The 17,769-nt window shown below is 32.6% G+C and overlaps 1 protein-coding gene across 5 annotated transcripts in view; it reads right to left on the bottom strand.

Moving 5' to 3' along the window:
* The window catches only part of RPTOR (regulatory associated protein of MTOR complex 1), a 500,255-nt gene that overhangs the window by 227,896 nt on the left and 254,590 nt on the right, over nt 1–17,769 (bottom strand). For all 5 annotated transcript variants that reach the window (XM_074260362.1, XM_074260363.1, XM_074260364.1 and 2 more), the window contains 2 exons: nt 7,402–7,502; nt 6,825–6,969 (listed from right to left, as the gene is read on the bottom strand). In XM_074260362.1, coding sequence (XP_074116463.1) covers nt 6,825–6,969; nt 7,402–7,502 — 246 coding nt within the window. The remainder of the gene's footprint in view (nt 1–6,824; nt 6,970–7,401; nt 7,503–17,769) is intronic.

Raw genomic sequence — 17,769 nt, 5'->3', positions numbered from 1 at the left:
CAGTGCCCTCTTGTGTTTGCAAGAGGTAGCTTTGCCTGATCTGTGTAGAAACAGCCTAGTTTTCCTAGATTTTGTCTTCTGAGCTAAGACTGGAAACTGCCCCCCTGATCTGCTCCGCTAGTGAGCCAGGATTGAAGATCTTAGTTGCTGATTTGCTGTTGATTAAGACCTTCTCACCAGCTTTCCCAGAGTCTATCTGAGCTAGGCTGAATACCATTTTCATTCCAGTGAGACTGAGCTTTTTTTCAGTTTTTCTTGAGTTGGAGAGAGGTTTCATTCCATCAGACTCTGTTCAGCAGCTGGGTTTCATGTGGTTTTTCAAGGGAAATTGGGAGACCATGCACAAAGATTTATTTTTAAAGCAAACAAATTATATAAGCAGAAAAGAAAATACATAGAAAAACTCATGGTAACAGAAAGTGCCTGAGAAGCCATGGACAAAACTTCATCATACCCTGTGTGTAGATTAATCATTATTTTATAGGAGATTAAATTATAGAACAGGAAGACACACAAAGGGGAGATGGGAGGAAGAAAATACAGGATAACATATGATGCACTTTAATCCAAGTTCATGGTAAGTAAGAAAGTGACAAAGTTTTAAAGGTACACAGAGAAAATTTTTCAAGGTACTTTAATGTGAGAAAGATTTAAAAAAAAAAAGAAAAAGAAAAACACCTACTACCATAAAAAGGACAACCAATATTTCAGAAATCACTCATTCACATGCATACTTTTTTCCCCCTCTAATAGAACTTAATCCAGAATTGGTGTGGTCCTCTTGGTGTCCAGGTTGCAGTCCATTCACTTTGGTCAGTGTTTTGCAGAGCCCTAAGAATGATCCCATGTAGATTTTAAAAAGAGCAGTAAAACGAGTGCCATCCTTATGCTTTTCCTTTAATTGTTATTGGTAAAAGTATTACATAATAGAGGGCAAGATAGAAAGCTAGAAGCAAATAAAAGAAGGGGTTCACAGATAGAAAATGACAAGATGGAAAACAGATACCTTGATTTTTTTTGGACAATCTGGGAGGTGGAGATCATTAATTTTATAACAGAAAAATCACAAATTGTTTTGAACAGACTTCTTTACATCCAAAATCAAATAGTTACTTAAATTGTATGCAAAGCACTGAACTAGGCACTGGAGCATTACAACGTGCCTATACTCAATGAGGTCAAAAGCTTGAAATTCAGTCATGTGTGATTCTTTTATCACCCCATTTGAGGTTTTCTTGGCAGTGGTAAGAGAGCAATTTGTCATTTCTTTTTTTAGTTCATTTTACACAGGAAGAAACTGAGGCAAACAGGGTTAAATGACTTGTCACATAGCTACTAAGTGTTTGAGGTCAAATTTGAACTCAGTTTTTCCTAACTTCAGGCCTGATGTCTGTGCCATTTAGCTGCAGCAAGTTTTTAGAGCTAAATGAGTAAAAAGTACTAAATAAAGTAGTTGTAAAAGCAGCCTTGATAGTTGAGAATGTTGAGAAAGTTGAAAATGAACTTCCTTTACAATGGTTTTCAGCAATAAGTTATCTTAGCTAATTTGGTATAGTGTATTACCTTTTGTAGCATGGAAGTAAAACTCACTAATCTGTAATTTTTAGAACGTTTCTTATATTTATGAGAGTTGTTAGCACTGGAACTCTCTATCTGGTTAAATTACACACTTAGGTCAATAGAGCCACATAACAACATTAGCACTTCAAATGAATCTAGGAAATGCAAGTATATTCAATATAATTTCACTTGTATAACCTCTAATCTATCTATTTCAAAAGGTAAAAATATATTGAATGAATTGGGATGGATGGGCTCTTTCGTATTTCCTTTTTATCAATGATTTTCAAATATTAGCTCTGATTCCTAAGATGATTTTCTGACAGTGATGCATTTAAAAGACCTCTTCACATTATAAGAATGTACCTTCATTACAGAGGTTGGGGGAGGGAGATGTTGCATATAATGTCATACTTGCTGGCTGATTTATTTATTTATTTATTTGTTTAAATATTTTTGCTTCTTGGTTTATTTTGCTAAACTATTTCTGTATCTTCTTCCCACTCCCCCCTCCTTACCCCATACTATATTTTTTCTTAGAAAGAAAGACTGTCTTGAAAGGATATATTTGGAAATGAAAACAATGTCAAATAACTTTTTAAAGTGAAAAAAACATTAAACTTCATAATGGCATAATGACGTAGGAATCCTTTTTTTTTCATTGATTTTTAAATCGTTTCTTAAATAGCTTGTTGCTAAGGTTCTAGTTCTAATTATATAATTTAAGCCATCTTGTTGACTTTTCTGGACCATTTGTTTCATTTCCTTAATTTTTCTTACAAAGAAACTTTTTGCTTATGGGAAATTTTTAATTTTACCAATTAGATAGTAAGAGTTGGTTCTTCTACCATGTTTAATCCCTGCCACAAATGAAGAATTGTTTTTTGTTTGTTTTTTGATACAAAGCATCAATTTTTTCAAGAATTCCATTTAGTATTTAGAAATAGTTTCTTGGATTTCACAAGTTATTTACATTTTAAACAATTCTTTTCTTCAACACTGAATGACTAAAAAAATTAAGTTTTCTCTATTTTAAATGAATTATCCCAATAATAAATGGGCCAAAAGTTTAATATTCAAACCAAGTAAATGAAAATAATTCAAATCACATAATTCCCTTTTGGCAACAGAGAGGTAAAATCTTTCAGGATGCAAAAGGATGGTTTTTCATAAGACTTGGCTCCACAATAATAATGCTTAAGTAATTTAGTTACAAGGAATTCTCTATAGCAAATAATTCAGTAAAAAAAATTTTCTAGCTCAATTAACATAATCTGTCCCAAATAACCAGGACAGTGTTCTTCACAACACATAACTGTGTTAACATCAAGAAGAAATTATATTTCAGCATTGGATATTCCATATATTTTAGCTACCCATAAAATTTTCAAATCACCCATCAAAACAAATCACAACACTATAGGAGAAAGGGACAAAGGCTTTAGAGGTTGAAAAGCTTGGAGATAAAAATGTATTTTCATTCCTACCTTTATGTATAGAATGAAAAACACCTGCATTCATATAATATCTTACTACAAAGAGGTAGAGCACTACTGGCCTTCAGGTCAAGATACATGGGAAAGTTCTTAATAATTCTAGTTTAAGCAGGTTCTTATAACAAAATTCCACTTCCAAGAAAACTGAAAACAATTTTAAAATCCCATAGAGTTTATTATATTGGGATTTTACTTCACTGTAATTGAAAGGTGTGTTACCTGCTGCAACAGGTCTACTGTCACTGTGACAGATCTAAACAAGGACTGACAACAAGTTCTGTAAAACCAACTAAAAAAAAATAAGCTCTTTTGGAATAGAAAAGGAATTTTGTTTCTTGGAAACAGTGTAGGTATATGCTAGGATTGTGAAACATCACAACTGGATGCCATTCTATTCTTCCTAGTGCCTGAGAGAGACAACAATAATTCAGCAAAAGTCTGACTAGTAATTCCCAGAAAGGCAAGTTAAGCTCTAGCTTTTTACAGGGCAGTGGGTTGGAACTGCTGAACCAGTAAAGTATATTTAAATGTTCATTGTGGAAAGGGGCCCAAGAGGACACACAAATCAATTTGGAGAAGCTGAAAAATAATGAAATAGGAAAACTTGAAGTATAATTTTATGACTATTATAAAGCAATTCCAACTCCCTTGGTATATGAATTTTGATCACTTTCCAAAATATACTTTAACTATCACAAATATTCATGTTATTCCATGTTCCCCAAACACACATAAAAAAGAAGATTTACACTAGCATTATAATGCTAAAATACTGTATTTCTATTTTAAGTTGGAAAAAGCACTAGTCACACAGATAAGGAATTTTATTACATGATAAGTCTAAATTCTAGGCTATTAAAACAAATCAAAATAGCACTAAAAGGATCTTAGGATGAGGAAATAGGAAAAATTCCAAATAATAGGGAAAATTATCTCTATCATACTAAATAAACAACAGGTTTTCTTAGTTTATCTATAGCAATGATTTCCCCCCCCCCCCATTTCGTAGCACTGTCAATTTGGTATCAATCACCTATTCCTATCCTCTAAGAACTTTTTATTTTCCCTGCTTCTACTAATTAAGAGATATAGTTTCTATTCCTGTATGTTTTCAGTTTCATAATAGTCTATTTCTTTGACTAAGCATTCAAAGAAAATATGGAGTGAAAACTACACATTAAATGCACATGGTTTGAAAACTGAGGAAGGAATAATGCCACTTCTCTCATACTTTTAGTAGCAAATAAATACTTTTAACTAAGTCTTCATTCCCTCCTCCAAATCCTTTATTAATTTATTCTTCACTGGCCAACATAACTCCTGAAGTCTTTAGTTAAAGTTTCTTTCTTGTTCAGAGGCAGCCAGTTATTATGATTATTTCCTATCAAGTAACTAGTTTTCAGTCCTTGACCAAATCAATCCTGAAAGAACCCCAAGGTCATTTGAAAAATTTTGAATTCTGAAAAAAGACATCTCCAATGTACCAGCAACTATTCTAGAGAACTCAACAACAGACAAACCTGCTGGTTTGCGGTTCCTTTGATCACTAATTGTTGATTTAAAAAACCCACAAAACATTAGAGTAATATTTTGCTATTACCTGGGCATTTTAAAAAAGCATTCCATAGGATCCCATAGGATAACAGCTACATTAAAAAAAAAAAAAAAACCCACCAATCTCCTTTATTTAAAGGATAATAGAAAATTAAATGAAAGAAAATAGTCAGTAGTTATAGGTTCATCATCTCTGGGCTGATAACATCCTGATCTAGATATTCAGATCTAGTCTGTCCAGTCTTACATCACTAATTGCCTACTAAACATTTCAAACTTGACATCCTATGGGCATCTCAAAATCACAATGTCTAAAACAAAACTCTTTCGTAGCCAAAATTGCCTTTCTTCACAATTTCCAAGTTTCTACTGAGGTCACCACTATCTTTCCATTTGTCTAAGTAGTCAGCTACAATGTCATCCTCAACTCCTGATTCTCACTCTACATTTGTTTCTAATAATATTATTTCTAAATGTTAGAGATTCTAATTCTGTCACATTTGTTTCCTTCTCTTCACTTATATGGTAGCCACTCAAGCCCTCATCACCTTAACTATGAACTGCTGCAATAGCCTTTTAATTGGTCTTCCAACCAAGAGTATCTTCCCAAAACAAGATTTCCATTCAACGTTTTTCTAAAGCCTGTTTGACCACGTTAATTACCTTACATCATAGAATAAGCCAATGGTCCCCTTTAACCTCTAAATCAAACATAAATTTCTCTATTGTATATTTAAAATTCTTTACAATACTATTCTTTTCTATGCTTCTAAACTGATTATACACCAACCACTTTGCTCTGTACATTCTATGGTTCAGCTACATTAGTCATCTTGCAGTTTCTTACACATGACAAATTCACCTTTTGTCTGATGACTTTGCACATGCCATCCCTCATACCTGGAATATGTTGACTTCTCAATTCTGTTGCTTGAAATTCTGAGATGCCTTTTAGACTCAGCTCATACTTTTTACCTGTGGGGTTTCCTGGTCACCTAAATCACTTTCAAATTTATTCTGTATCTGTTTTTTATGTAATTAGTATCTCCATGGCTATATAGCTCCTTGCTGGAAAATGTAAGCTTTTGGAGGGCATGGTAATTTTTGGCTTTATATACCATAAGTCAACAGTTTCTGATATATAGTTATATATTTTTAATAGCTGAGTGATTGATTAATCTTTCATTTTGATTAAATATTATTTCACTCTATTATGTGGGATACAGTAGTCTATGACAACTCTTTTTGTATATATATATATTGTTATGTATGCGTGATCTTAACAAGGGAGAGACTATTTCAACTTTTATTTAGGGTTCAGCACAGAGCATTCTACATGTTATAGGTTCAAAATTCAATCAAATACAGGATCCCTTGGTTATTTATTTGTGAATTATGTGCAGCAAAGTTTTGATAGCCACATTGTTTTTCACTGCCAAATCAAGTGCTTCTGGGTTGCCTTCTATTTACTAAAAGCTGATGTATTTTCAAAGAATGTAATTAATTTCACTAAATTAAAGTAAAACTATTGCTGAAAAATTAATCAGATAGATTTAAAAACAAATATACATAGTCTGTACCATTTCAGATATTTTTTCTACTGTTTTACCATTGATATATATGCTGTCAAGATAATTTTCTTATTGATCAGTATTCAGGTTCAGTATAGAACTTTGTAATCAAACTATGCAGAAGGTTTTGCTGAAGAAGGCCAGATGGCAAGAATGAAAAGAAACAAAAGTCTTCAATCAAACTAACTACACATTTTTTTTTTAGTCTTAAGAGGAATTTCCCAGGATCAGGGGAAAATCAGTTACATCAAGAAGGAATTATAGTTAAGGAAAGACATTAAACCAAAATTTACACTTATATTGCAATCACAAGTACAGAGTAGTTCAGATGGTAAAATGTTTCCCAATCTCACTTCTGCCATTCTCAAGAATCCATTTGCAGAAAGCCTAACTCTTTTCTGGAGTATGGAGGAATCCTTGGGTAGAAACACTGAGATACTTCAGCCTTTAAGCAGCAAATATTGAAAATTATCCCAGCTATGGATAATTCTTAGTACTTTTATAAACATGTTCTTGGGTCTCTAATAGTGTCACTGAAATCTTCTTATATTTTTAATTTTAAGCAATGAAATTTCACAAATTCAAAAAAGATTAAAAAAATAGTATTCAAAAAGCAATAGATGTTCAGTTGTTGAAGACTTACCACATTGCATGCATATAGGTAGGAGGTAGGCGTGGACTGCTAACAGGGGTACAGTTATATGATCTCATGATCCTTTCTGCCAACAGAAAGTTACGAAACAGACTTGCCACCAAGAGGTCCTGCCTGAAAAGCTTTTGGAAGAGATCTAGAGCCAATGAAAGAGAACAGTATAGTACCATGTTAGTCAAAATCAGCTATACACACACACACACACACACACACTCCTCCCCAAAACTGAAAAAGCAAATTTCGACTAACTGTCCAAAAAAGGATAAACATGCAATACCAATTTTGCTACAACACACCAGAAAAGAGCCAGTGAGTTGAAGAAAATGCATTCTGAATTTGGCAAGCAAATACTGGAAAAATACATATATACTTGCTACCTTCTCACTGTGCCTAACACTTCATTAGGCAAACTTACTTGACATCCCTTGTGAGCAAATGTGAACTCTAAGTACCTTGTGTTCTTTTAACCTAGTTGTCACCCCACCCTTATCATGAAATTATTCTCAAAGTTAATTTTACACATTCTTTATCTACTAGAGAGATTCCAATTATTCCCTGATAACCTTACCCCTGGGCAGCACATTCCAAGCAATGGTATCTGTAATTGCAGTGAAGATCCAGTTCAGTTCTCCCAGAGGAGTCCTCCTGTCATTAAGCCTGCCAGGAATCCTATAAAATATAGGACATTTTCATTATTAACACAAGTTGGGGGAGGAGGAAGAGGTAGCAGAGACAACATCTCATTAAAAAGTCCACACAACAGATTTGGCCCCCATCACTTGAAGCCAATCTAATCAATTTATTTCACAAATATCCAGGTTGACTAACTTGTCACAAAAACAGTAAGCACCAGAGATAGGCTTTAATCCCAGATCCTTTTATACTTTGGCTCTTTAAAATATCTTAGTACAGTAAATGCTTTTAGACAAATTGCACAATAAGAGATGATTATGACCTTGCCATAGTTAATTGATTGGGTCACAGTTAACAAACTAAAGAATGCAGACATTATCCTGGAGTGAGATGCAATTCTATCTTTCTAGCTTCACCAAAAAAAAAAAAAAGGCCTTTTGTTATTCTTGCCAAGCATCCAAATTAATTCCAATATCATACTTTACATTCTACAGATCTGAAAATGACCTTCTTTATCTTCAACTGCCTGTCTAGTTTAATTTTATCCAGCTCTTAGTAATACAACCTAATTAAAAAAAAATCTTGATGCTAAGAGGTGAGAGTCTGAATGTCTTCTCAATATATTCATACTGTTCTTGCCTCCAAATTATAGCTGGAAAGAAAACTCCTTTCCATTTTCCAATTTCAATGGCACAAAGATCTAAAACCTGACAGAAAACTAAAACTTCTACTAGCTTTATCTACCTTTTTGTTTTGTTTAAAGGTAAAGTTTTATAGAGTCCAGAAGGTAGAGAACAGAATACCTGCCACTTACAAGATGTAAAAGATTAACAGTTTAATTTTACAGAGCCCAGTGGAAGTAAATTTTTAATGGCAAGGACATTCCCTATGTGTTCACAAAATGGAATCATAAGAGAATGTTATGAAACTACAACAGATGGTTGCCCATTCTTTTAAGGCAATAGAATTTCTCCCATTTGCTTACAGTTAGGACTACTCAAACAAACTGGATGAAAGGGGGGAAAAATGTTTGGAAGGAAATGATTACATAGTATAATAATGAATAATTGATATCAAGCAGTACTAGTAGAAAGCAATTAAATAATTTTCTACATTTTCAATTTCTGAAATTTAAATGTTCTATGCTGATAGAGGTCTTGCAAATTTAGTCAACTATTAATTGTTCCTGATAATGATAATGGCTAGTAGCATCAAAAAAATCATTTTAGTCAGCTCTGGAATGCCTTGTACTTACACTTTAATGTGGATATCCCCACTGTTATAGATAGAAATCCTTAAATTTTAAAATTGTTGTCTAATTCTAAATATGCTCTCCTCTTTAACTATGCTTTCTGGAATTCCATAATTAATATATTTTTCTTCACTGAAAGCATCTTCCTCTCTGTTCTTCTTGTCTACTTTACTTTTTACTACTATGTTACATCTACTAATTGTCAAAGTCCCCCAAATCCCTATGCCGAGTCCTCTTCCTTATATCCAATTTCTCGTGGTGATCTCATCAGGTCCTATGAATTCAAATATCTTTGGGAAGATGATAACTAGATCTACCATATATAATAATAGATCTACTATACAAAACCATAGTCTCCTATTTTCCAATCCTACAACACCAACTACTGTCAGACATTTTGAAATGAATGTTCCATTGGTATCTCAAACTTAAGAAGTTCAAAACAGAATAACGTTTTGCACTAAATCCTTTCCTTTTCCCATTCACAGAGCCAAAACTTTGTCTTAACTTTTTAGATCCAAGTCATTCTGGGCTTTCATGGAAAGATTATAGCCCAAGCCTCCTACTGCCCACTATTTGGATCTTGACTGCTTAGAGTGGGCACAAAGAGCAATTGTTATCTATTCTGGACAGAGCATCTTTCCCTCTCAGGCTGATTGTTTTGTGATGGTAAACTAAGCCATATTTTGCCTAGGTTCTTACCTAATCCTTTGTACTAAAACCTATGAAAGATTTAAATTTTAAAAGGCCAAGATCACCCACTGCCTCCAGGGCATCACTAGACATCTAGACTTATTTTAACTACTTGGACTCTGATGGCTCAGGATAAGAAATGCCTCATTAAGTCCAATTCACTCCAAAGTTAAGGCATCAGCCTCCAAGGTCTCCTCCCTTCAACCTCAGAGATCTAGATTAGCATATCTTTAAACAGGTCTGAGATCTGGTCAGGCAGGTGGATTCCACCTCACACTTCCTAGATTTCTCCCTCTGAACCACCAAACTCTTAATAAAAAGTACTAAGAAGTACTAAAAGTACAAAGAAAACACTATGCACAGTGACAGCAACAATAGAAATGGAAAGAACACACCAAAAAAACCTAAAGTAAGTGTAACAAAATTATGATCATATGAGATATGTGGAAAGGGGAAGTCTGTAAGTATTAAATATTGCACGTTTTTTGGACTTTTTCAAAGTATCCATCAGGTGTGATGATAATTTTTCCTTCTCCATATATATCATATAAATGATTTCTCTAGAAGACTAAAGTGGGGTTGGGATGAAGGAGGAGGGTCAGAACACATGGGTATAATGGATATGTAAAAAACAGAAATTATCAATAAAAACATGAAAAAATTGAATTACGCAAATTCATCTAAGTCACAGCAGTTTAGATTTTACAAGTTAATTATTTAGAAATTACTGCTTACGTTAGAGTAAAAATTATTATTAATAATAAGAGGAGATCCAAAGTCCCCTTTTTTCTAAAGTTTTGAGTTTTTAAAAGTTCAATCTTTTGAAGGATAATGAGATTGGATTAACTTTCAAGTTTAAGACATCACCTCAGAGAGTAGCCAATGTGTTCTTTTCAGGCTGGGGTGGGGCATAAATTCTTTGAATATATTGCCCAAGGTTGGGAGTTGTTTGGGTATAGCAAGATCTTCTAAGGATTGACAGTCACAGCTCCTCACTGAAATACTCTTCCTTTCATTAATTGTTAACCAATCAGCGTTGGGTACCATTCCTCTTCCAAAAGAACATATATAAACCTTGAGTCCATTGTCATGACTGTCTGGCCTAAAAATGATAGCCAAATGACCATCCTTTTATTAATAAACATGCTGGTCTTATTAATAAGGTGATTGATTTACCCAGAAATTGTGTCTTTTGATTTTCTTTAATCGCCATGAAAAGAAAAAATTGGGCAGTTGGGGAAGAGGAATGGAAAGAGGGGCAGTATAATGACCTAGAAAAAATAACAACAAAATTCATATGGAAGAATAAAAGGTCGAGAATTGCAAGGGAACTAATGAAAAAAAAGTCAGAGGAAGGTGGTCTAAGTGTACCTGATTTAAAGCTATATTATAAAGCAAAAGTCACCAAAACCATTTGGTATTGGCTAAGAAATAGACTAGTTGATCAGTGGCATAGGTTAGGTTCACAGGGCAAGATAGTGAATAAAAATAGCAATCTAATCTTTGACAAACCCAAAGATCCCAAATTTTGGGATAAGAATTCATTATTTGACAAAAACTGCTGGGAAAACTGGAAATTAGTATGGCAGAAACTAGGCATGGACCCACATTTAACACCACATACTAAGATTAGATCAAAATGGGTCCAAGATTTAGGCATAAAGAACGAAATCATAAATAAATTGGAGGAACATGGGATGGTTTACCTCTCAAACTTGTGGAGGAGGAAGGAGTTTGTGTCCAAGGGAGAACTAGAGACCATTATTGATCACAAAATAGAACATTTTGATTACACCAAATTAAAAAGTTTCTGCACAAACAAAACTAATGCAAACAAGATTAGAAGGGAAGTAACAAATTGGGAAAACATTTTCACAGTTAAAGGTTCTGATAAAGGCCTCATCTCCAAAATATACAGAGAACTGAATTTAATTTATAAGAAATCAAGCCATTCTCCAATTGATAAATGGTCAAAGGATATGAACAGACAATTTTCAGATGATGAAATTAAAACTATTTCCACTCATATGAAAGAGTGTTCCAAATCACTATTGATCAGAGAAATGCAAATTAAGACAACTCTGAGGTATCATTACACACCTGTCAGATTGGCTAAGATGACAGGAACAAATAACGATGAATGTTGGAGGGGCTGTGGGAAAACTGGGACACTGATGCATTGTTGGTGGAGTTGTGAAAGAATCCAACCATTCTGGAGAGCAATCTGGAATTATGCCCCAAAAGTTATCAAAATGTGCATACCCTTTGACCCAGCCATACTACTACTGGGCTTATACCCCAAGGAATTACTAAAGAAGGGAAAGGGACCTGTATGTGCCAAAATGTTTGTGGCAGCCCTTTTCATAGTAGCTAGAAGCTGGAAGATGAATGGATGTCCATCAATTGGAGAATGGTTGGGTAAACTATGGTATATGAATGTTATGGAATATTATTGTTCTATAAGAAATGACCAACAGAAGAAATACAGAGAGACTTGGAGAGACTTACATCAACTGATGCTGAGTGAAACGAGCAGAACCAGAAGATCATTATACACTTCAACAATGATACTGTACGAGGATGTATGCTGATGGAAGTGGATTTCTTCAACATAGAGAAGAGCTAATCCAATTCCAATTGATTAATGATGGGACAAAATCAGCTATATCCAGAAAAGGAACACTGGGAAATGAGTGTAAACTGTTATTTTTACCTTGTGAATCCAATTCTTCCTGTGCAACAAAAAATTCGGTTCTATACACATAAATTGTATCTAGAATATACTGTAATATATTTAACATATATAAGACTGCTTGCCATCTGGGGGAAGGGGTTGGGGGAGGAAGGGAAAAAAATCTGAATAGAAGTAAGTGCAAGGGATAATGTAAAAAATTACCCATGCATATGTACTGTCAAAAAATGTTATAATTATAAAATAAAATAAAAATTAAAAAAGAAAGAGGGGCAGTAGCTGGAAATTGCATTATCATTAACAATAATAGCAGCATTTATTAAATCCTTGTTCATGAAAGGCACTATACCAAATGCAGGTGATTAAAAAATACATTAAAAATGGAAAACTGGGGAATATTAAAGAAAAGATTTATATGAAGGCATGGGATGATCATATAGAGTATAAACTTATAGATGAAGGGAGCAATAAAAAACTTTCTAAAAATTAAAAGAATATGATGTGAAAAAAAGCTCTTTTATACCCGTGTTATAGAATTTTTATCAAAAATGTGTATTTTATTTTGCCAATGGCTATTTATGCATGTGCTAAGGAAACTGCATCTTTCTGCTTTTAATAAAATTAAATATGTTATTTTCCAAATTTTGGATCCATACTTGCATCCCTGACATAAAGACAGATAGATGTGCTATGGTAAATAAATGACTGGACAAACTATGATAGTCTTTTTTTGTTAGGAATGTATCTGAAAGTGTTCAATCAATATTCACTAATAATATTTAGGAGTACTTTTTCTTTGTTTTATCTTTTCCCAGTTTATGTAACACAATTATTTATTTCATAAAAAGAAATTTGATGAAATATTTTCTTTTTCAGATTTTGCAAATAATTTGTATAGTAAAGAAATTAATTTTTCTTCAATATACTTACATAATTCTGCTGTAACATATGTAGCCCCTATTTTTTTTTTAAGTGAGGGGAGAGAAGAGGTAATTCCTAATTTAATTCCCTTTTCTGAAACTGGAATATTTAAGATCTCTATTAGATGCTGTTACCTTGGATAATTTATATTTTTGTACTGATTTCTATTTTTAAATTTTTTTTCCTGTTGATTTTTCAGGGTTTACTGAACTCAACTGTATAGTATGTTCTAATTATTGTTTTTGTTTTTTCTGTTGTGAATATACATAGTTTATTTTTTTTATTTTATTCAACTTTTGTCATTCCAAAATAAGTTTATCTTAAATGAACAACTTTATAGTATTTTCACAATAAATTTTCTTTTGAAAACTGTCATTTTGGAAACCAAAATCTGTTTCTTTAGCAGACTGTAGGTATTTAAATATAGAAATATTCTAAACCTTCTTATTTCCTCTTATTTGTAATGAAAATTGATATTCAAAGAGTTAAGAAATTGTTTCAGGTTTCTTTCTATACCACAATCTAAAGAATATCAAAACACTACCCATTCTGGAAATCACATATAATTCCTATTGTAGTATAAGTAGATAGAAAAAAGATGTACAGAAAATCAAAGAGAAGAAAAGAAAACATTTCTTTTTAAAAGCTTCCTTACATACCCTAAAATAAATTCTTTAATGTTCTAAACAGCTTATAAAATTTATATGTATATTTATTATTCAGTGGTTGAATTTCCCATAGCACAAAGGGGTATAAAATTATAGTGATCCAGATTATAAAATTCTAGCAGAGTATTTCAATATCATGAATCACTAACCTTACCCTTAAAGATACAGCATGGCAAAATGAATAGAAGCCTGGGCTGGAAATCAGGAAGACCTAAGTAGAAGATTTACCTGTGAAAAATAATGGCAACATAATTCTGCCAATCTGCATTGTTAGAGAAAGTTCCTTCCCTGGCAAAGGAACACTTTTTAATTGAATTGATAAAGGTAGGTCATTTATTTGTTTTTTATATTTTGCAATTATTTTGAATAGGATTTACATTTCTTATATTGGCTCATGGATTTTGTTATATGGACATGCTGTTTATTTTTGTACATTTATTTTGTTTGCCTTTGTCTCAATTACTATCATTGATAATTCTCCAGGATTTTCAAAGTAAACTATCATGTCATCAGCCAATAGGGTTAGTTTTACCTTCTGTTTTCCTAATATTCAAATCTGACTTCCAGTCAAATTTACTTCTCTATGCTATAAGCTTTTAAACTCTATCAAATAATAGTAAGGAAAGAATATGTTTTACTCCATAGTTACTGCAGAAATATCTATGATACTGCTTTTAATTATTTTCTTTACCAAAGCATTAATGAACTTATTACTTTATTAAAGTGTGGGTGGATTTTTTGTTTGTTGGTTTTTCTGGGGAGAGGAGAGAATCAAATACTGTGATTCTATTTTTATTTTTAAAGTTATGATGTTTGGGACAGCTAGGTGGCGCAGTGGACAGAGCACCAGCCTTGAATTCAGGAGGACCCGAGTTCAAATCTGGTCTCAGACACGTAACACTTCCTAGCTGTGTGACCCTGAGCAAGTCACTTAACCCCAGCCTCAAAAAAAAAAAAAAAAAAAAAAGTTATGATGTTGATGTGTTTCCTTAATTTTGAACTCATTCTTATATCCCTGGTATAAATCCATTTTAGATTTTCCATAGTAAATAATTTCTGAGAAGAAAGGTAGATAAATAAAACAGAAGAGGAAAAAAGAGAACTAGAAATAGATGGGCCTCAATAACCCAGTGTTAAATAAAGCTAAAAATTTAAGATATTTAGGAAAGAACTTCCTATTTCATAAAAACTTCTGAAAAAACTAGAAAGCATTCAGATAGAAACATTTTATGCCATATTACATAATAAATTATTATCTAAATATTATTCAATAAAAATTGAAGAGAAACAGAAAATATAGTTTTCACTATTAAGAACAGAAATATTCCTAAACAAAGGAGGAAAAGCAATTATAAATGCAAAATAGATTTCTACAAATAATATTACTGAAGGACAAAAAAGCAATCAAGTGGGAAAATATTTGAATAAAATATCTCGAATTAGGGGTATAGATAATTAAAAATATAAAATAGATAATTGATTAAAATAAAAAAAATTGTATGAACAAAATCAATAGGACTAGGATTAAAAAGTAAAGTAGTTGAAAGGGGAAAATTCTTTGTATTTATTAAATATTTCTGATATGGATCTGATATACAAGACATAGAGAGAAATATGGGAAACTAAAAAATACGCCAATAAATAAGTAACCAAAGAATGAAAACAACCAGTTCTTAAGATAAAATCTGTAAAGCATTAAAAATCATAATAGAATGGTTTCAAATCAAGAGAAATAAAATTCAAAATAATCTTGAAATATCAGCTTTATTTTTGCATTTCAATAATTTTTCCAGCATCTCCTCTCTCCTTTTTATAGACCTATCCCATGTAACAAATATTTTCAAATAACAGGAAAAAAATCAATGAAACTGTGCATTGGTAAATCAGGGAAATTGTTCATTTTGTATTAATTGCATATGTGGTATTCTTGGCTTTGTTTACTGTGTTTTACATCAAATCATATAAATCTTTTAATAAGTCAGGGTATTCATCATTTCTTACATCAAAGTATAATTGAAATGCAAAAATAAAATTTAAAAATATTCATTAATGTGTGCAACATGCACATACAGAAGGCCAGGGGAAGAGGAATTTACCAGAGAAGTAATATGACTAGCCAGTAAAAGATTATATATATTTTTAAAGATAGGAAAGTTAATATAGATTTATTAACTTACACATACCCACATTCCTACATATACTTCTCTAAAATGATCACCTTTACTTGAAAGGGACAGAAGGTTATGATGAAAAAAGTTCTGAATTGGTCATTAACTAAGTTATGTATCCCTGGGGAAAATATCCTAATATTCTGTGGAAAGGGGGTTCTTCTTTTGTAAAATTAAAGTATTAGAGAATATCATCTTCAATGTCTCTTCCAATATTACCATTCAGTTTTTGCCCTCCAGATTTTCATTTATTAATGGTAATTTATATTTCTAGTCCTTAATTTGTAATTTGCTGGAGTAATCTTTTTCATTTAACTTTTTCATTTCATTTACAGAAATCCTTAACAAAAGTATTTTAATTCTATTTTGAAACTAGAGAAAAATATTAGAGACTGGGAAAAAACCCAAAGAAGTCAATGTCACAATATTACAAAGGAAAAGCACAATCCTAAGAAGAGATGTGAAACGACATTAGCTCTACCTTCTTTTAAGAGGTTCAGGGGAAGAGGAATTGGAGATAGTGTTAGATTTTTGTCAATATACTGACTGATTTTACTGAATTTTTTCTACTTATTTTAAAAAATCTTGACTGCAAGGAAATCTAGATAATGGAAAAAATTTTAAAAATTACTATTAAAAAAAAGAAAAAGAAATATATGTTTTTTCATGGATTATAAATTTTTTTAAAATAAAACTTGCAGGGAACTGCATTATAGAATTCTCTATCAATTATTGTAAATGGCTAATTTTAAAAACTTAATCATAGCGTGTCATATGTGAATAATCCAAGGTTCTCAGCATCAGAATTCACTTGAATATATCATGTTACTAATTTTAATTAAACAGTTATTAGGTACACACACACATACACACACACACACACACACACACACACATATATATAAATTACTTTGGGATAATTAAAAGGAAAATGAAACAGCTTTTAAAAGCGACAAATATGATGAATGTAAAGCATAAAAAGATTTACACTACTTCAGCAATGTAATAAATAAAAACATCAGCAAAATAAGGCTAAAAAACCCCAAAGAAGATATGAAAATGAAGGGGGAGAGAAACTGTTCCCTTTACTGAAGCTGTGTTCCCTTTAAGATTATCACTGTGAAACTGTGTTCCCTTTTGATCTATGATCCCTTTTGGAGTCTCAGCCCCTCCTGGGGAAGGCATATCACCCCCAGATAAGTTATCTTTCAGGGATGCCAGAGCCTTTGATTCAATTAGAAATCATAATAAAAAAGCAGTTACTTGAAGTGTTGTTGATTCCAATAGGAGATCTGGGTTGGATACAGACAAGCATCTAGGCAGGGAACCTTGGCTTCCAGAAGCCTTAGGATTCCTTTTAAAAAGCAGTTTCTGGGCTCACTCCTTGCAGAGGTCCAAGTAGTTGCTAGGACCCTGTGCCTGCTGAGAAGGCATTCCCTTCTTTATTCCAGACTCCATTTCCCTAATAGGACTTTGCCACTATAGAAGTCAGTCTCTTAGCAAACTGGTTTCTATCCAACAATCAACTTTCATTTTTCTCAAATAATAATTTGGGGTTTTGTGAATACTTTCATGGAAAAACCTGTGCTGACCAAAAGGGGATTTTAACAACTCTCTAAATGCCACTTACCTCATCAAAAAGACACCCTTATTTCACTCTTTTTGAAAAAGGGAGTAGCTCAAGATGACAGGAACAAATGTTAGAGGGGATGTGGGAAAACTGGGACACTGATACATTGTTGGTGGAGTTGTGAAAGAATCCAGCCATTCTGGAGAGCAATTTGGAACTATGCCCAAAAAGTTGTCAAACTGTGCATACCCTTTGACCCAGCATTGCTGTTATTGGGATTATATCCCAAAGAAATACTGAAGAGTGGAAAGGGAAATGCGTGTGCCAAAATGTTTGTGG

This window comes from Sminthopsis crassicaudata, chromosome 4, assembly GCF_048593235.1.
Source record: "Sminthopsis crassicaudata isolate SCR6 chromosome 4, ASM4859323v1, whole genome shotgun sequence".
In the NCBI taxonomy this organism is placed as follows: Eukaryota; Metazoa; Chordata; class Mammalia; order Dasyuromorphia; family Dasyuridae; genus Sminthopsis; species Sminthopsis crassicaudata.
This window is presented reverse-complemented; position numbering and strand designations above follow the sequence as displayed.